This window comes from Tyto alba, unplaced genomic scaffold, assembly GCF_018691265.1.
Source record: "Tyto alba isolate M040663 unplaced genomic scaffold, T.alba_DEE_v4.0 Super-Scaffold_1, whole genome shotgun sequence".
NCBI classification, from domain to species: Eukaryota; Metazoa; Chordata; class Aves; order Strigiformes; family Tytonidae; genus Tyto; species Tyto alba.
In genome coordinates, this window is record NW_024881261.1 from 3,871,968 (window position 1) to 3,892,502 (window position 20,535).

Below are 20,535 nucleotides of genomic sequence, written 5' to 3' on the forward strand. Positions count from 1 at the left end.
CGCCGGGCTCGTAACGCGGCCTTGGGATCCTCGGGGGGGGGTGGGGGGGTGGGAATCCGCGCCGGAGCCGACTTGCAGCGGGTCAGCACCGGGTGTGCGGTGAGCGTAGGGCGGCAAAGTTCTGCCGGCGGGACGTGGGGTATGTGGTGCCTGCCCGCGGTGGATCACAGGGAAAGGTTGCGTTGGGGTGAGGGAAGAGACCCGGGGAGGGCGCCCGGGCTGCCCCCGCCGGGGCCGCAGCGGGGCTGGGGGGGAAAAGGTTCCAGGCCGCCCTCTCCCCGCTCCTCTCTCCGGAAAACTCGGGGTTTCCTCTTTGTGCTACTCGTGTAACCCGCTTTAAAAGAAATACAGCGTCCTGGGAAAGTCATCGGGACCCAAAACACACTTGAAAACGGTCCGTGGAAGCGTAGGTGCGTTTTAATTGCTGAGCTCCCTGCCCTGCTGGAACATCCTCTGTTTAAAGGCAAGCGAAATAATTGTCCGTGCAACGAGTGTCCTCGCGTTTCCCCCACCCTCATCACTCCTGTCCTTGCCTGTTGCTGTTGAACCCATCAGTTACGCTGTTGTAAAGGAAAGAGCCAAACCGGAACACAGTACTGGGGCCCAAAAATCTGTACTGAGCATCTAGGACATTAGTCACACTACTGAAAGCCAAACTAAAAAAAAAAGGAATCAAGTGCTGACTTTAAAAATTAATTCCAAGGCTAGTTATAAATAGTTCCACATAAACATAAGATAGAGTTAGGTAGAGTACGGTAATCACAATGTAAACGTGTTTTTTATAAAAACAGCGATCAGGAAAACATGCTGAAAAATGCAAAGCTCTAAAAGTGTTGAGGTGGGCATTAATGTTTGAGCCTTCATGGGGACCATGTCCCCTTTAAGTGTTCTTGTCAAGTTCATGAAGAAAGGTAGGTGCTAATGAGATCATTTGAAAAAGAGGATTGGGCATTGGCTATTGTCAGCCAGAAGTACAAGGCACAGGATCTGGGATGTAATTTTGGCTTTATAAATACAGTCCAAATAGGTTAGAATTTGCATGTATCTTTAAAGTATCAAGGATGTCTGTGTTTATTTTTCTTTTATTATTTTTTGAGAGCTGTGTCTGCTCTGGGAGCACTTTGGTCATTGTCAAAATATGAATACTAATACACTGAGAAAGAATTCAGCGTGGAGAAAGATGAATTGTCAAAGCCCTTTTCTGCTGCAGTAAAACTGCCTCTGTGGGGGATTTAATCTGTATCTATATACAGTTTTCCATTTTATTTTTGAAAATATATCAGTCAAGAACGACACTAATTACTAACATTGCTTTTGGTAACAATCCATGATGTACTAGAATGGTCTGAGTCCTTCACTGCTCTTCTAGATTGCCTTGTGAAAACCCAGGTTTTGTTGTTCGGTTTTGTGGCACAAATGCCTGAATAGTAGGAATTATTCTCAAATCTGTTGTTGTTACTTGATGATATATGTATTACATTATGTGTGAATTTGGTAGATTTCTGAACCATACTTCATGTCAGCCTTAGAGGTAGGCTTTTTTCCTCCTCTGGTTATTGAACCCATCTAATCATAGTGAAAGAATATTGGTAAGAAATGCATAACATCAGAAATCCTAGCCCAGAGATTTTTAGAGGTTTTTAAAATATCATATTTCAGTAGTATCAAAATTCATCTCCGTTTATGATGGAGCAATTACCTCTGTGCTTGGCAATCAAACCTTACTGTGTGACCCTTATGGTTGCTTATGATCAGAATAGTATTAGGAAAGTTTAATATATTTTGCAGCTCCCAGTGCCACTTAGCAGCAAGAAACAAAAGGACCCATTTATTTCTTTTTACAGCCCGTCCTCTGTATTAAAGATAGTTTGAAATTCATTTGAGGACAGCTTTTCAAATGAAATTTGAGTGACCCACAGACATGTTCTTTCTGTACAATGTTGTATATAAAAAATCTGCAAAGTTTTTTTTAATATGAGAGGGTATTGCTCATTTTTACTGTACTAATATCAGGGACCCAGAGGTGCGCATTGTAATTGGCTTTATACTTTAATTGAAGGCACAGGATGTTGAATTTACTGTGTGACACAGAAATTGACACCAAACTGGTTTTAGCCTTCAGTCATGATGTAATGCCTCAGACACTCCAGTTGATCTTCTAGTTTGTTATCAGAGCTAATTGCATGGTTCCCAGACCTCAGACTGACTAATACAGGGTTTTCTTCATCTTTGTGTCTGTGTGCTCAGGACAAAAAAACCTGTTGTCCTCTTATTAGCTGTTTGCAAGCCTAATGGGTTTCAAATGGTATTTTTTTTAACATTTGAAGAACAGTCTCTTCAGTGTTGTTATTGGTGCTCAGGCAAACAGAGTGCTTGTTTAGTGAGCCAAAAGTGGGTGGACAGCATCATCCTGTAAACAAAGCATAAAACTTGCTAAGGTTTGTGCTGGCTTTGGCAGGGTAAAGTGGGTTTCCTTCAGAGTAGCTGGAATGGGGCTAAGTTTTGGATTTATGCTGCAAACAGTGCTGATAACACAGGGATGTTTTCCTTACTGCTGAGCTGTGCTTACAAAGAGCCAAGGCCTTTTCTGCTCTCACCCCACCAGCGAGGGGGCTGGGGGGGCACAAGGAGTTGGGAAGGGACACAGCGGGGACAGCTGACCCCAAACGACCCCGTATGGTGTCATGCTCAGCATATAGAGCTGAGGAAGGAGGAAGGGGGGGATGTTTGGAGCGATGGTGTTTGTCTCCCCAAGTCACCGTTAAGCGTGATGGAGCCCGGCTGTCCTGGGGCTGGCTGAGCATCCGCCTGCCCATGGGCAGTGGGGAGTGAATTCTGTGTTTTACTTTGCTTTCATGCATGGCTTCTGCTTTACCTATTAAGCTGTCTTTGTCTCAACCCATGAGTTTTCTCACTTTCACCCTTTTGGTTCTCTCCCCCATCCCACCAGGGCAGAGTGAGCAAGCGGCTGCGTGGGGCTGACCTGCTGGCCAGGGTTAAACCATGACAAGGTTATTCATACACACTCTCTTTTCCAGATACAGATTGAGCACTGCGGGACTCTGCTAAGGTCATTTGTTGTTCTAAATGGAAAGCTTTAATGGTTATTTAGAAGTTTGTGCATGCCTCTTGATTAAATATGTAATATATCATCTATAGATAAAATATATAAGATACCTAAAGTATATCTTTGTATTTTAAGTACTTCACTCAGAATACATCAAAAATTACCAGAGGTGCTGCATGTCTTATTTATGTGCTTTCTCTTAATGCTTTTCCATTCAGTAGGAATGTGAGGCAGGATTGTTGACTCTAAGTATTTAGCAGAGACCTAGCTGTTTCAGGAATTGCATTTCACTCATTTGTAGGGCTCTCCTTAGTAACATCTCAAGGACACAATAACCAGTAAAAATACTGTATTTGTCTTACCATTCCCAGTGCAGTGGGACTCCTTCATCGTTGCAGCAAGTTCTGAAAACTCATCTGAATGTTTTTCCCCCCAAAAGAATCCATAACTGAGTTTTACGTTCTTCCCCCTTCGAATGTATATTGGCATATTTTTGATCTGAAAATGTGCTCCTGTGTGCTTGTCCCTCTTTGGGATCTCGTGTGCCTTCTGCCTGTCTGTTCAGAGGGCATTTTGGCTCAATTCACAGTGCTGTGTACACAGTGGTGAGGCACACTCGCTAAGAAAGTGTTGGGTGTGAGGACCCGGCGTTTGGAAATGAGTATATCCCACCAGTTTTCATTTGGTCACACCTGTCACCAAATCAGTGTGAACCTGTCTGAACTACATAGGCAGAAGGAACAAAAACCTCTGAGAGGGTTTTGGCTGTGGAAAAAGAGGCTAGTTTTGTCAGCAGTAAAACCAAAAGCAGTCGGGAGGGTGGTTGCAGATCAATATACGTGTTATTCACAAATGCACAAACTTATAGATTCTCTAGGTCAAATTTGTCTTCTCTTGGACATTTCCCCTACATTTATGTTTTGATGACTTCATAATGTTATTAAACATTATGTATTTTCGAAGTAGGAAGGTGTGGTAGGCTAGAGTCAACCACATTTTTCTTGGTGCTGGTAGACTTTAAGCATACTAGTAGAAATGTAAGTGTATCATACTTAGAGCATAAGCACTGAAGATGGAGTTGTAGTAAAGATAGTAACATCAGAACAACAATCTGTATTACAAAGAGCTATGCGCAACATATGTTTTTACAAGAATGTTCGATTTTTAAAGTGAAGACTGTTACAATGTTAAAGTGACGGAGAGAAGTCACTTAGCCCTACCTCCTTCAAGCTAGTAGCAACTGGATACTCAAAAGTATTTGGGAGTCCAGCTCTTGAAAGCCATGCATGGGATCTACTTTGGTGTTTGCTCTAGTCTGAAATCAGTGAGAATTACACTTTTTGTGAATACGGCCCTCGACAAAGTCCTTGTGTCTTCTTCCATGTGCGCTTTTAGTCACTGTCTTTGACTTCACTGGCCTTGGCATTTCAGAACTGCAAAGCCCGACCAGTTCTCATTGTGTCAATACTGAGTGCTGGAAGTCTTGTGGAAATGTCTACTGGTAAGACGTTCAGAATGAAACACCTCAGTGTTGACACCCCATTTTAAAACCTAAATTAAAAAAAAAAATGAAGTGTAAAATCCACAAAATCGATGTAGTCTGACAGTTGGATATTGAGTTCCTGGGGGTGGTTTGCTTTGGGTGCTCTTTTCATTGCCTGTATTTCACAGTGCTTCTGGCTGTAGACAGATGTAGGACACTGAGCTCTGGTTACTTGTACCAGATCCTGTTTTGTCCAATGTTGTCTAAAGCTGCTTTTTGTCTTTTCTCTTTTCACTTTTGTATGATGAGGTTTTTTTTGTCTTTGAGGAAATTTTGAGGATTTCACTGCATGTCATGCAAATGAGTAAAATTTAAGATGTTCTGTACATTTGAATATTCATCATTACTCCTTTTAAAGATAATTTGCTAGTATGTAATCTATCAGGAGAGTAACACATAGATAATTTAGGTAAATGTGCAGTTAGAGAATGGATTTCTGTTAGTTTGTATTACTGCATTTGTTTACTTTGATGCCTGGTATGTTTGCTAACTTGTTGTAAGAGGCTTTGAATTCAGCACCAAAGTCAACTATTAAGGAAATGACAACTATCATCCTCCATTTTAATGGCAGAATATATTTTTTTCAGTCTTATCTGGTTTACTATTGATATATCAAAGAAGACATATGAATATTATATATATTATATTCACATATATAAATGTGTGTATATGCACACTCATATGTTTGTATTTTTTAAAAACATTTTGAACCACTGTCCTGCACGTTTTCTCCCATGGAAAGGGTGAGACCCTGAATGAATCAAATTAAATCACTTGATACATAAGCCCTTGCATACTTATTATGATTAGCATAGGGTGAAAACTAGCATGGAAATTAATAGACTAAGTTTTTATAGATAGGAGCTTATTACTCTGCTGAACGTGACTGCATTAGGGGTTGTTACTTCTTTTACAAAATATTACCCTTTAAAATGTATTCGCCTTGATGACTTTCATTATAGTTTTTCCCTGAAGCAGTATTATCTAAAGGCAGCATGTTATTTGTTGGTCTTATCAGGGTGGGTATTCATGCCCAGAGAATGTACGTTAACTGCTTACTCATTGTATAGAGAGCAGTGCAACTGTTAGCAACCCAGTTTCTTTGAAGCTGAGCTATTAAAGTCACTGTTCAGTAGAAAGTCCTCTAGATCTAATTTAGATAAATTCTATTATCGTATTTCAGAGTTCTTGTGCAGTTATTTGGTAAATAATGAAGGTTCTGTTGCTGAAGGATCCCAAAGACAAAGATTCAGGACCGGATCCGTATATTAAAGTGAGTAAACTTTAAAAGAAATAAGCAATTGTGTCACTTTCCTATTAAATAGGTAGTATATGTGTTCAGCAAGATAGATGAATTTAACTGTTTCAGGTGAAAAACATGTTTAATCAAAATTAGGAGTGCATCTCTGAAATGATGAGATTTTCCAAGAAAAAATAATCAAAATTAAGAATGCGTGTCTGAAATTATGCTAAGAAAAGAACGTATGCTAGAAAATTTGCTGTTGCTGAAAAAAATAATTTAGTTATGGAACATTCGCTCTGAATTCACCATTGAAGCTCTCAGCAAAGTACGGATAGAATTACAAAAAGTGTTCCTGTTGCTGTGGTCCTTCCTGCTATTGCCTTTAGTCCTGTGAGTACAAGAACGTTTGCAGGACTGGGCGATCATTTGTCACTTTGGGACTTCAGAGTTATATGCTGGTGTATACCATAACTCTTCAGTAGCTATGTAGGAGGCCTCAGTTCCACAGTTTAGTATTATGTTGTACTACTAAATAAGTAACAAAGCCAAACTAGATTCACTAGTAGAAACAAATAAGATGCCTTTGTATTTTACTTTAATGAAAGCAAATATTTTGCTGACTTTGTCAATTCTTTGAAAAAGAAAAAACCTACTGTTTGAAATCTCTTTCAAGAGCTGTAAACCTTTTTTTGGTAGGAATTAGGATTATATGGATTTGAAGCAACTTTGATTCCAGTTTTGTCATTTGAATTCATCTCTCTTGAAAGCTTATTTGAAAAGGTAAGTTTTAAATGATTTCAGTTGTCTTATTTTCAACAGAATTTAGGTCATGGTTGCCAAGATGCTGTGTCTTATATCTTGATTTAATAATGCCCTTTGTGGTATCTCTTTTTGCGTTTCCACAAGCACAGTTGTATACAATGCAATATATTGTATCTAACACAATGCAACATTGTATACAACATCAGGTAGGTTGCCCATACTTGTTAAAGAATTATGTGGGTTCACATTTAGGTCAGGTATGGGGGCATTTTGTCACAACAAAAAATGAGAAAACTGTAGTGACAACTGAAAGTTACCTGAGGTTAACCCTTACATTGTAGCAAAATTGTGTAATTCATCTACTAATTACATGGAATAAAATTGCATAATCAGTGTTCTCTTTCTACTCCTTCCTCAATATATATATTTCATTTTAATATGTTGGAAAGGTTTTCTCGGGGAGGTTTCCTTTATTGAGAATCTCCAACAGCACTGTACTTTGGTGCTTGAACGTGTCATGGTCTGCATTTACAAGTGATCCAAGAACATGTTTTCTTTTTTCATATTGATCTTTGAGAGCCTGTTAGTAATCTTAACTGTTCTTTGAGGGGGTGGAGGGGTAAGGAGCTGCCTGGGTAACACCCTCTGTGTCACCACTTGCAATAACAGTTCATTTCTGTTGTATGAATTTTTAAGTACCTCGTATGGGCGAACGGTATGGTTCCAGCTCATTTCAGTGACAGGAATTCTTGTCCATTCCTACAGATTCTCAGAATTAATATAATCTGCAAATTTTGTTCTGAATTTGAGATTTGTTATACATTTCTCTTATAAATACTCTGACTACTGATAGTAATTAAATATTAGCTTGTTTCAATTTCAGATATTTATTGATGCTGTTTTGTTCTTCACAAGATTATAAAGAATTGATCAACTTAATTTTTAAATTTATTTGCTCTTTTTTTTTTTTTTTTTTTTTTCATTCTTAAATTTACTGTTTATAAGTAGCTCTCTCATCCAGAATGTTACGGGGGCCTAGTTTTTACCAGTCCAAGAGCATTAGAAGCCATCAAAATATGTTTAAAAGAATATAGTAAAAATGAAGGTAAGTGCATATTTACATTCCTTGGTCTTTCTGATTCTGTATTTTGTGAAATTTGTAATTTTATTTCACCCACCAGTAGGTGTTTGGAGTATGCCTTTTTAAAAAACGCTTTATCTCACAGCTCTTTTGATGTCATAAAGGCCTTGTAATATTTTGCAGGGAATGTTTTACTGCACGCCTAGTTTTGCTTACTGCTTTTCTCACTTAAAGGGAGGGAGCATGTTGTAGAAACTGGCCACTGCTACATCTGTGATTATCTAATTCACATGAATTTTTACAGAAAAAAAAATTTCTCTGACTTTAATGTGGAATTTCTTCAGTGAATTAAGTACTAGCTAAAAAGTGATGAGGAAATAGTGATACATAAAAGCCAACAGATTAGTTCTAAGAATCCTGCAGAGTGCTAAATAGAAATTACCATACCAATGATCTGTGGAATCCTTGTAAACATTCTTATGCGAAATGGTAACTTCTGGTTTTGAGTTTCTGTTTACACTTAAATTGTATCATTATCTGCTCCATGTTTGGGCTGCAGTCATACTAATTAAAGCACAGTGAGTAAGGTTACACTTTTGAGTAAGGACATTTTAGCATTTTCAACAGCAGAGGGCTGTGTTTTAGGATTTTTGGTCAAATGTAATCTCTGGTCTAGAGTTCATGCCTGATCTCAATTACAATTTTTGGGAGTTGCTGAAATACATATTTTAATCAATAATATGAGTCTTTGTTTCCTATTTGGGTTCTTTTCAAAGCTAATCAATCCTTGCCTTCTTCCTTCTTTAGAATAGTTTGATCGTTGTTTACTGTTATTGTAGTCTATTTCTAATTATTCTTTTTTTTAAAGAATACTAGAAAGGGACTCAGCGTCCTATGCTATGCTGTTTTTAGACAAGATAGCAAAAGAATATCTGGTTTTGACCCGTTGGGGTTTCAGGCATGGGGATGAGGTAGCTGGATCCAAGAAGTATAATCTGTTACACACTTACTGCCTGAAGGAGGAAACCCATTTCTTAATAATTTTGTTTTGGTCTCTGATACATTTTATTTCTGAGCTGATAACTTATTTTTGGTGTATTTTGAAATACAATCAGTTTCAGTATTTTTCTGGTATAAGAAAGAATTGCTTTATAGTGTAGTGCAGGGATTAGTTTTTTACCATTTATTTGTTGTCATAGAAGATTATATTTGTTATTTGTCCAAGCCTCCAGTTTTAAACTACCAGCTTATATGTGTAAATCCCCTTTTCTACTATGTGCTGTTTTTTTCTATGAGTTTTGAGGCTTTTTTTAAGTTCTTAATGCCAAAATATAAATGAACATTGCAAGTTGCATGTGATCTGGCATAGAGTAAATGTGCATTTAAAATGCTACTTAACGAAAACAGCTAAGAACTGTTTACTCAAATTAGGCTTTTAAAAACATCTTCTAGACTACTATTTACACAACAACAAAAAAAAAACACATTAAAAATTCATTTTATATATCCAGATTTGCTGAAATATGTACTGGAGTGTTAATCATTATCATATTGCTGTATTTGTAGATTAGACAGAAGTCCAAATATTCATTTAACATTCATATTTTGTTGCCTTGTGCTTAAATTTAATTTAATGTTTTTCAGCCTGGTCAAAATCTTTTAAGCAAAGATGGAATAGCAAACCAACCTACGTGGTAGGAAAAGCTACAGCTTCTCTAGGTAAGCCGGGGTTTAAAAAAAGAAGTCTAGATAAATCTGTCATGTAAGTACAATTTTTGGAATATTAGCTGCTATTCAGGGGCGCTCAGAAAAATATACAGGTAAGTTTTATAAATGGATAATTTTATAAACAGGTAATTTTATACGCATTAGAACTATACATGCTTACTTCAGCTAAGGATCTAGCTTCTGGGTTGTCATTACTTTTAGTGTAATGTGATGGCAATGACTTCAAAAATTTGGTCAAAAAAGAAAAAAACCCCTTTGTTCTTAACTTGCATGTGGTTTTTTTGTCTTTCACTTTGGAAATGAAATTGGATGAAAGGGGTTATCTCATGATTGTCTGAGGCTGTACAAAGTGAGGTGCTCTGGCCCCTCATCCCCACAGTGTTCCTGTGAGGCATTTGCCAAACAGAAGTTGCCAGTATCCAACCCGTTGTCTTCACTGGCTCAGCTGCTTTATTTGTCTTGAAACTGGTTTTAATATGATGCAATACACATTTTTTGGTGCATAACAAAGATGCAATGTAGATTTTAGTTTGTGAAAGCCTTTCTTATTGTAAAATTGCATTTTAGCTTTCACTGAGCCACACAGGAAGTATTACGGAAAGACTAGTATTTGAGAGTTTTAAAAGTCTTGATGATTTTGCTTCTAGTCCAAAAATAATTTGGATAATTACTGGCTACCTCTGTAAGTGGTGTATTTATTCAGGCAGGCCAACACTGGATCACCAACTGGTGACACCTAGCAAGCGTCTCGAATCAGTTAAGTCCCAGATTCATAGAATCATGGAATTGTTTGGGCTGGAAGTGACCTTAAAGATCATCTAATTCCAACCCCCCCGCCATGGGCAAGGACGCCTTCCACTAGACCAGTAACTTTTGAGGAATTCATCTCCTCCCTATTTGCATAAGTAAGACCAGTGTTATACTCTCAGATTTTCCAATAGGGTTTCAGCCTTTGCTACAGAGCCGCGATACGCTCACTGGGAAGCTGGCTGCAGCCAGAGCAGGCCAGGAACTGCAGCCTGTTCAGCAGTCTGTGCTTTCTGTCTCACAGCTTCAGGTATGAGAGGTTAAAAACTCTCCAAAACAGCTTAGCTCTCCTCAGAATTCTTCATCTGTGCTTTTTTCAAGCATGCCTTTCTAGAACCAAAATCGAAACTTTCATAGGATGTTACTACTTCAAAGGCTCTGATTTTTTGCTTTTGAAAGAGGTATTTGTGTGCCTGGATCAAGTTGTGTCTCCCTTTTCAACCCATGTTTCTGTGATAGTAAATCTGAATTGTTCTCAGTGATTTCATTGTTTTTCTTTGCTGCTTTTGGTTATAGTGGAGGAAATTGGTCTTATTCCACAAGGAGAAAAGTCTGGAAATGCTGAAAAATTAGCTGAATTTATTTGCTCAAGTAAGTGTCTAAAATATTCTACTTAAATTAAGCCAATGTACCTTCCATTGTTTCAGAATTTCCTATAAATGAAATCAAGTGTACACTGAAACAGAAAAGTACATACTGCATATATCTCTTATATGTAGAACCCGTGAATTAGACTTCTGGGAATGTGGCTGGTATCTCTAAAAGATGATAAAAAATACTTTGAAATACCTATACAAAATATTAATTTACATAAAAACTTAGACTCTGCAATTGAATAATAAGACTATATGACCCAGTAGACGAAGTATTTTTTTACTAAAAGATCAGAGCTGTAATGATTGGAAATTGCTATTTTCATAAGAATATATTCATAATATTCCTAAGCATTGCTATAATCATATGATTTAAAAGATTGTGACTATAGGTGTGTTGATTCTCTGTGACCTTTGGGTGACCTGACTTTTGCTTCACACCAGTTGATGCTGGGGATTTCTCACCGTGCCATAGTTCAGAGTAGATAAGGGGAACTCCTTTCCTCAGAATAAAGATGTGGTTTCAGAGTCTATTTTTCAGCACCAGAGGAGGGTGATTTTGAAGAAGTTGCAGAAAGGGTTAGTTAAAATGATGGTTTATGTTCTGTTTAACCATTTTTGTTACGGTTAAAGCTGTAATATTGATCTGCTTGCTGCTTCTAAGTGTATTATCAGATTGTTGGGTAATTTTAGAAGTCTAATTAGTCTACTTCCTCATTTTTCTTTACTGTAATTTGTTAAAATTTCCAATAGTAATAAACATTTTCAGGCTTAGGGGCTGATTATTTTTTGTGTGGATGAGTCGGTACAAGCTGTGAGAAAAGAGGCTGTGTTTTTGTACAGCCTGGGTTAGAGAAGTTGGATGAAGGATGTCATAAGCGGGACCTGCCAGCGCAATGATTTTGGCTTCAAAACTTCTGCCACAGCAGGCGATGTTCCGGGGGATCCACGACTGAGGTGTGTGCTGCCTTCAGAGCGTCCGCCTGAGCATCGCCTGGCAGGAGCAGTTACCAAAAGAAGTCAACAGAATTAGTCCCCACGCACTCTGAAACTCGTTGCTAAAATAATCTCTGTACCAGAAAAAAAAAAATCCCACCTAAGGTTCAGTATCTCAGCAGCAGCTTGTTAGCTGGCAGATCTTCCTCTGGACTTTCATACGACCCCACTCATGTGGGAAAGCAGGGAGGTGTATAGCAGAGCCTCATAGTGATGTTGGAGGGAAACTTTCAGTCTGATACAAAGATATGTCATTCCCTGAAGAACTTTCTGCCCCAGATTTAAAAAGGCAAACAGAAACCTTCATCTAGCAGCTCATGCAGTGTCCACTAACTGACCAGAGAATGACCAGTGCTTTGAAAAAACCCTATGATTCAAGGTAAATACTCTGCCTTTGGCTAACCCTAGTCAGAGAAACAAATGACAGTCAGTGCAATTATTCTGGACGTTGGATGAATTATTGTATCTGCTGATTTAAAAGCCCTGCTGCTGACCACACTTTATGAGGTTGCTGAATAAAGTGCGAGGGGATTCACTAGTAGAAATGATGTCAAGAACCCTGACACGTTATTTTTGGCTGCTAGGCATAGTGTTAGGTATGAAAGAGAGTGTTGATTAGCAAAGTCTGCATAGTAGCAGAGGTTTAAAGGTAAAAGAAAAATGTGATTGGAGCTGGCAAGGATTGTTTTTTATGGGCAGAGTGCTCAGCAGTTCATTGGCAAATATTTTAACTGTATGGAGTATTTCATGTTAAAAATGATAGTTGCCAACACAAGATTAACTAATAAATTCTGAAAATTAAAAATGAAATTTTCAGAACAAAAGTGCCATAAGTAGAGAATAACCTGTATCTACTCTTCAACGGATATTTTAAAACAAAAAGAGGTTTTAGCTGATTTTTTTAGTGCTAGGAAATCTACTTCTGGTAATGAAATGAAGTTTGCCAGTTTGCAGATGGAGGTTTGGTTTTTTTTTTTTTTTTTGAGAAGGAAGGCAAGAAAAATACCTGTCTCTTCTGTTGTATGAATGTGAAAAAAACTAGGATCAGTTCTAAAGAAAACAATGCATGTAGTACCAGGAATGGAAAAATTCCTTATTGGTGGGCCTGCGGCTGGTCATCCACGGTGGCATCTTCTCGGTTACTTTCTCAGCCCAGTTGAGGGTTGTCTTGGCTCTGCCTCGTCCCTTGGGAGCCGGTTGGTTCTCAGACCCCGTCACTCGGGAGCCTCTTCGGTCCCGTGGGTGTTTCCCCTTTTCCTGCAGAGTCAGGAGCTGGCGGTCACGGCGGAGCCAGCCAGGGAGCAGCGCTTTCTGGTGAGAGCAGAGACGTTCAGTCCAGAGCCAGCAGCAGCTTCTGGCAGCCACTGCTGGGAAAGAGAGAGAGGGGGGGTGTTTTACAGCCTTTTACAGAGAGGGTCCCGAGGGCAGTTTCATACATCAGCAGGTTATTTAAATTAACACACTGCTGCAGTGCTTCCATTATCCTTGCAAAAATGACTGCCTTGGAATACCCTTCAGTTTTGATAACCAAACAGTGAATTTCAGTCATTGGAGACTGCCTGTTGATGATATGTATAATCATACTCAATGATTTATTGGATTGTGCATACTTATGTGCTCTCAATTTATCAAGTGGTTTATAACAGCCTCTGCAGTACAGATTAAATTACATCATACTCCCTATTATATAAATTTATTTTTATGTATGCATCAAAAGATAAGTAAATGAAATGAATAGCTCTACATTTTTTATGTCATTAGAATTTATTGTCAGAATAAAAATAAAATCCAAAGCAATGATATTTATTTTGTTATTCCTCTTTTGTGCTTTGGTGCCCACTTCAACTTAAGTAATTGGGAAAATACCAGAATTTACTCCTTAACTAGCTGGCTAGCTTTACTCTCTTTTCAAGGCAAATATTTTTTTGAGTTTTGTTACAGTGTAACATTTGTGTTGGGTACAGAAGTAGGGTATACCACTGGAGCCAATGCTTGTTGTATTGTTCAGGCCTACTAAAGAATTTTTCTGTACTTTGTAAACACAAGTCAAAAAAGGATTAGTGTTTCTGTAGAGATATCTCAATGACATTTCAATTAACTGACACAAGTTGTAGGAGGATTAACACTGAAATAGTTAGTTTTTTTTTCTTATTATTTTAAAATCTCTTTTATAAATTCTGTCCCAAATCTTTCTTCCTGTAATTTATTACAAGCATATCCATGGTTTCTAATAAAACCTCAGTGTGCAGTTAGGACAGTCAGATATATCTGTGTTGACTCCTATGAGGATCTTTCCATTCGATTTTTACTGTGCTGTCCTTTCTGTTTTTACCCCGGGGCGTCTCTGATGCTTACTGTTATAAACCAAGAATCTACTTTCAGCACTTAAAAAAAAGCATTTATTTTTCTAGTAGTAGTCTCTTAAACATGTGAATTAGTAATAAAATAATGTGTTGAGGAACTCATTTATTTTAAAAGATGAATGCAGTGGTATGCAGCTGTGTAGAATTTAATCTTGACATTTTCTCTGTTATTTATAGAAAAGGTAAACGCTGTGCAGAACAAGTCTGCTGTTAAATTCCTATGTAAAAATCAAATTCTTCCTTGATTAAAATGCTCTTTATCTTTTGCAAAGCGTCAACTTTCACTTTTAGTAGATAAAATCTAGTAGTGAAAAACTTTATGAAACAACTGGTTTAAGCCCTAAACCTAGCAAATTATTGAGAATCTCATCCTGTCAATGCTGTTTCCTTCTTCTGAGCCAGGTGTTTGCATTCGGAGTGTGATGGTTATTGTCAGTGTTTGCCCTTTCCCGCTGCTGGTGTGTGGGTGCACAGAGTGCACAGGGACAGGGGGGCTGCAGGAATGGGGGTGTAACCCAAGGGTGGTGACAGGAATACTGTTACTTAGGGGTATTTTTTAAGCAGAATTGGTTTCCCCTTCTGATAATGTATTAGAAACATACAAAAGATATGGAAACTACCTCCCTGGTGTGTCATGTCCTACTAGAGTTAAGTTACAAACAGCCATGTATCAGAAAGGTGCTTCCAAAATCTCTGTGGAACTTTCAGGTGTTGGCAATGTAACAGTAATTAAAGTTGGAGGTCACTGCCATTTTAAAGGCAAGGGCAAGCGAGGATATCCACTTCCACCCTAGCACTGGAAGCAGAATTATTTTTGCTTGGGGAAGTAAGAAAATAAGAGTTTCAGATCACAGATTCACAGAATGGTTTGGGTTGGAAGGGACCTCAAACCCCCCCAGTTCCACCCCCCTGCCCCGGGCAGGGCCCCCTTCCCCCAGCCCAGGGGGCTCCCAGCCCCGTCCAACCTGGCCTTGAACCCTTCCAGGGAGGGGGCAGCCACAGCTGCTCTGGGCACCCTGGGCCAGTGCCTCACCCCCCGCACAGGGAACAATTTCTGCCTTAGAGCTCACCTAAATCTGCCCTCTGGCAGCTTAAAACCGTCCCCCCTTGTCCCATCCCCACCCCCTGACCCAGAGTCCCTCCCCCCCTTCCCTGTCCCCCCTTTAAGCCCTGGGAGGCCGCTCGAAGGGCTCCTTAAGATAGATTGAAACTTTCAAGCACAGTATTTCTGTCCTCCTCTTTGTCTGCCTGAACATTCTTTTATATAGAGAAAGCTGTCATGTGTGGAGTAGGACTAAGATTTTAAATAGAAGAATTGAGGAAGATTGTGTTTCTGAGGAGGAGATAACTTGCCCAGTACTTTTTTTCTTTGTAGAATGGCAAGGGGAATAGAAATATAGTTTATCTTTAGTGAGATCTTTTTAGCCAATGTATTCATATTATAGTTATGGAATATTTTTTAATTTACATGCTAAGTAGCCTCTGTCCTCGGAACTGTGGATGCAGTTGCACTGCAAATGTTTTCAGTTATCTTAGGGCTGTGTCTGTGGTGAAGCACATGGCATTTACTGCAGTGTTGAACATTTGATACCTTTAAAATGTATTAAACGTATCATGTTTACTCTTTATTAAAAAGATAAGTTAATTAAAGTTCTTGTTTGTGTGTTTACAGGGGAGAAACCTAATTCCTCAGCTCTTCTTTTTCCTTGTGGAGCCCTGAAAAGAGAAGTACTTCCTACAGTACTTAGAGAAAAAGGTTGGACTTCCCTTGGAGCCTTATTTTAATTAGTTATGAGAAAAGTTGTATCTAAGGCTTGTGAACCAAATTTGAATAAGTAAGAATTGAATTTGCTATTATGTTGGCTAGAATATAGAGGATGGGATTAAAAGCTATGAGGCTGTATTGCTGCCCACAGCCCTGGGACTGAGCTGTAGCATGATGTGAGCAAGGTTGTTTGCCTGGTTCTTCTCTCACGTTCTCTTCTGTGAGGTGGCAGGTAACTTACACAACTGTTGCAGGACTCACCAGTTTTCCAGTGTGTTTCCAGGTCCTCTGATTACAGATGCTTTAGTCTGTCTTACAGATCCTTCACAGAATTTTTTCTTTGTCTTTTTAACCTGAAACAGTACACTTAAGTGTAATGAGTATGCTGAGAGTGTTTTATTGAAATAACAGAAATTAATGAACGCCTGTTTAATTATGAAACGTGCATCTTGATTCCAGGTATACCTCTGGAAAGCCTTACTGTTTATCAAACGACACAACACACTGACCTGCAAGAATCTTTGAGCGCTTATTTCTCGCAACAGGTACTGGATGTTGATGTAATTTGAGAATTTGTGCAGTATCTGATAATGCCTAGCAGAATATACTCCTTTTTTTCCAGCTGTCTGGAAATGATACGTGTGGGGATACAAGAATATCCTGCATAGCCTTCTTGGTTTGTTTCCCCAATGACTAGCAAGAAAATCCTTTAGTGAAACTTTCAGACAGAGAGTGAGTCCCTCAGTTACTTGTTATGGCAATTATAAACAAGCCTAAAAGACACAGTGCCTCCGTTAGAAGAAGAAACCAAAACCTTTCACATTTTGTCTAACTTTCAAAATATACATATGTTCAGAATGACTGGGAAATAACTGCATGTATAATTACCTATTCACTTTATTCCTGTGAGCTGGGCGAGACTGCTTTTTAAGCAATACCATATCAAATTACATTTAGCGAGGATATTTACTGAACAGCTTTATTGTTAATTTTTATTAGTGTAATTGAAATATCACTGGACATCTCTGCTCTGTATTACAAATCAGAATCCAGGGGTAATCTGCCCTGCATAGTTCCAGTGTTCATTCTCCGATTGTTCAATCTATGATCTGTACATTAACGATCTCATTTTAAGTGTTAGAATTCCAAGTGACATGCTGTTGACAAGTGCATTGAGCTATATTTGCTAGGATTATTGTTTTTCCCTCTTTAAAACCCTGTAGTAAATGTCATTAAGCAAGGATCAGCGCATAGTAAAGGCTTTGAAGGTACTGATACTTGCTTTTAGTTTTTCGAGATGGGATTTCTGAATTTTCCATCTGTAGGAGTCTACATGATACCTAGAATTAACTTTATTCAAAATACAGCCTTTCCTTCTTAGGGAAACTTGGCCTACTTGAGCATGTTGCACCACTTTTAAAAATCTGTGCATTAATGCCTTGTTAAATTACATATTGATCTTAAAGTCCTTTTTCAAGAGGTCCTAAAAGGTTATGGCATGGGCAGCCTAACTGGTGCTTGGTAGTATCCTGGTGTTCCTAGGTGGGTATCACAGTTCTGATCCCCACCATATTTAGTTTATAGCAGCTATAAAAGTGAGTCAGTAGTACATATGCCCGTTGTAACTTTCTGAACTCTTTTTATGGAACTCCTTGCTTGCTGTAATTAGATGTTAGGTTCAGTGTAAAGCTGTTAAAATGCGTATCTCGGGCTTTTTAGTTGTTCTTAACTGATGATATTGTGGTTCTATATTTAGCGCATGGAAAGCTGACATAAAATGACAAGCACTTAGCACTTTGTGAGACAATGAACAGCCCTGTGTTAAACTGTCATTCTGGCCTCCGTGAGCTAAGACTAGCTTCCAAGTCACGCGCTGTAAAATAACAACAGATGTAGTTTGAGTGGAACTAGCGTATCTTTCCTGTCAGACAGAAAATCATGATAAAGCCAGCATGTGCTTTGGGTCTGCAGCTCAGGAGCTTGGGACCTTCACTCCAGACAGAATTTTGCAGTTTTCTTTTGGCCACAGAAGGTTCCTGCTGCTATTTTAAGGCAGGCTTATTCTGAGAGAGAGAAAGCCCTTCCAGGGGTCTGCAGTTTTAAGGCAACGCCTCATCTTTGCCAGAGCATCTCAGGGCAGGCAGAACATGAGCTGGGGAACAGAGAATATATGCAAAACTGAGATAGATGGGAATGTATTTCGGGAAATAACTTGCTTTTTAACATGAGTATGGAACGTGAGTGTGGCTCCAGAACACTTCCAGTACGTTTATCAGCAAGTGCCTGTTTGACAAAGTACTTGAAGTCACACCTGAATTTCAGCATTCTGTGGTGGGGTTTGGCAGGCTGTCTACGCCACAGAAAAACATTTCTGTTGGCTTAACTGCTGTTTCTCATCAATCGAAACACTTCACGTCCATATAGAGAGAGTTGGAGGGATTTATGTGAAAAGTGTACTGATATACTGCTGGAATAGTGAGTAATCTATGCCAACCTATGGTTACTTTTACTCAGGGAATTCCAGCAAGCATCGTGTTCTTCAGTCCTTCTGGTGTCAAGTTTTGCCTCCAGCACATTCAGAAGCTTTCTGGGGATTTTATCAACCATATCAAGGTATCTTCTATTTAAAAGTCATGAAATACAACAGGGAGTAAGTTTGGGGTGGGCAAATGAGAGATAGGAAGGCTGTTAAACCTATTACAAACCTTCTTTTTCTCTTTTGTTTATGTCTCTGAAAAAAACAGATTACAGCAAGCACAAATGTTACCATATAGCTGAGAGCCTTTTTTGAAAAACAGTAATTGTTTTCACCTAGAATTTTTTTCCCCTGAATAACTTACCCGGTCTCCACTGGGTATAGGCTTTATTTTCTGTTCGTTATGTGAAGCTGGGAGTAGTTCTTGCTTGAATCAGGCTGAGGCACATTGAAATTCCTCTCACTTTTCCTGTTTTGCGGAACTAAGACCTTTAAATGTTTGTAGGGGTGAGATAAATAATCATCTTTCCTAAGTAATTTCTAAGTAGTTCAATCGACAGGCAGTTTTTAACACTGAAAATCTTCAACCTGAAACGGTGAGCGCGGTTTAGTGAGCTCAGCCATGCAAGTTGACCCAGGGACAGCGTGGGTAAAGGAAGAAAGGTTATGTACTGAAATAACTAGGAAGAACTGATGCTGTACCTGAAAATATCATCATTTCAGTTTGCTGCTATCGGTCCAACAACTGCGGAAGCCATGGAAGCGGCAGGAATCCCAGTTAGCTGCACTGCAGAGAGTCCGACTCCCCCAGACCTCGCCGCGGGGCTCCAGAAAGCACTTCACTGCCAGAACTGCTGTTTGTCTAAATAAGAGCACAGCGTGCAGCTGAAGATGAATATGGTGCTGTAGAAGTTTTGGGTTTTTTGTTTTTTTTTTTTTTTTTTTTTTTTTGTTTTTTTGTTTTTTTGTTTTTTTTCTTTCCATTTTGCAGAGCTGTTGTCCTGCAAGAAAGTATTTTTCAGGAACATGCAGCAGTGCCCTTGTCAGGGCCTGCTGTGAGAAGCTTGCACCTATCTAAGAAATCCAGAATCTGTCCAGCATCTCTTAAAGCATCTAGCTATTCCCCTTTTCTCACGTGTGTAGTATTTTATGTGGACATTCCTGGAAGACTAGTTGTGAGACACTAACTGCATCAGAGCAGTATATTGAAATAAGTGCAGTGTATCACCTCAGGTATCTCCTAGCACACAAGGTAAGGTTTTCATTTCTCTGTAGAATCAGCTTTACGTGCACATCTTTCTCTTTTGTAGAAGAAAAGCATGCTTACACGGAAGTATTTTCTGTGGTAAAGCTTACTTGTTCGTTGCTCTGCTTTTCAAGTATTTATATGAAAATGATGATTGTAGATTCTCAATGGAATAGGACAATTCTTGCAGTGAAGTTGCACTGTGTGGAGCTAATAGCAGATCAGCTATTGCCACTCAATATCCTTACAGTACAGGGTCTTAAAACATTAGTTTTTGGTTTCTATTCCTGTAATGAAGGAGAATTATTAACAGAGAAATAAATTGGCTTATCATCATTAATAATGGTGTTAGAGTTCTCTATTTGGGCTGTGGTTTATGCTTTAATTGTTTATCTGTAAAAAGAGAAAAAGTAATCCTATTTAGCTCTAGTGCTACCTCTGCTAATGCTAAAAAATTCATAAAAGATTTAAGTCCTAATATACTCAATTATAATCCTCATGGAAGTCATCCGTGTGGTTAGTATAGTGCTGAGTTTCATAGAATAACAGAGAAATTTGCATTTGCTATAAGTTTCTATTAGCTGAATTCTGAGTTTCCAATTGGGTAAGATGCTCCATACCTAGAATAAGAGTTAATCTGAACCCAGTTATAAACTGAAGTCATTTCAGATTGTGTATGTGGATTCTCATCAGTCAGACTGGGCACAGTAAAACCGCCATTTTGCTTTATAAAGCAGTTCAATTTCTTGAGATGAAATAGAATCTCAGAAGTACCGTAATTGCTGGAAGATAATGTTGAACAGTGGGAGGAATACTTCATCATCAGAGAACATCATCTTGTAGGATGCTAGAATCACTGTGGTAA

At 38.7% G+C, this 20,535-nt stretch overlaps 1 protein-coding gene across 2 annotated transcripts; it reads left to right on the forward strand.

Moving 5' to 3' along the window:
* Positions 1–29: 29 nt before the first annotated feature.
* Positions 30–20,010, forward strand: UROS (uroporphyrinogen III synthase). Of its 2 annotated transcripts, XM_032988798.2 has the most exons (10): positions 31–463; positions 5,794–5,883; positions 6,550–6,633; positions 7,624–7,720; positions 9,341–9,415; positions 10,748–10,822; positions 15,856–15,939; positions 16,408–16,493; positions 18,463–18,561; positions 19,148–20,010. In XM_032988798.2, the coding sequence occupies exons 2-10, from the start codon at positions 5,821–5,823 to the stop codon at positions 19,292–19,294; spliced, it is 810 nt and encodes a 269-aa protein (XP_032844689.1). In that variant the 5' UTR covers positions 31–463; positions 5,794–5,820; the 3' UTR covers positions 19,295–20,010. The 2 variants fall into 2 exon arrangements, with proteins under 2 accessions (XP_032844690.1, XP_032844689.1); XM_032988799.2 differs by lacking the exon at positions 10,748–10,822 and having other exon boundaries at positions 30–463.
* The last annotated feature ends 525 nt before the right edge of the window (positions 20,011–20,535 follow it).

Excerpts from the sequence above, each read along its gene's own strand:
- UROS (XM_032988798.2), top strand. The coding sequence starts at position 5,821 with ATGAAGGTTCTGTTGCTGAAGGATCCCAAAGACAAAGATTCAGGACCG. Across the intron at positions 9,416-10,747 it reads AAAAGCTACAGCTTCTCTAG|TGGAGGAAATTGGTCTTATT; the intron begins GTAAGCCGGGGT and ends TTTTGGTTATAG. Across the intron at positions 15,940-16,407 it reads TACAGTACTTAGAGAAAAAG|GTATACCTCTGGAAAGCCTT; the intron begins GTTGGACTTCCC and ends TCTTGATTCCAG.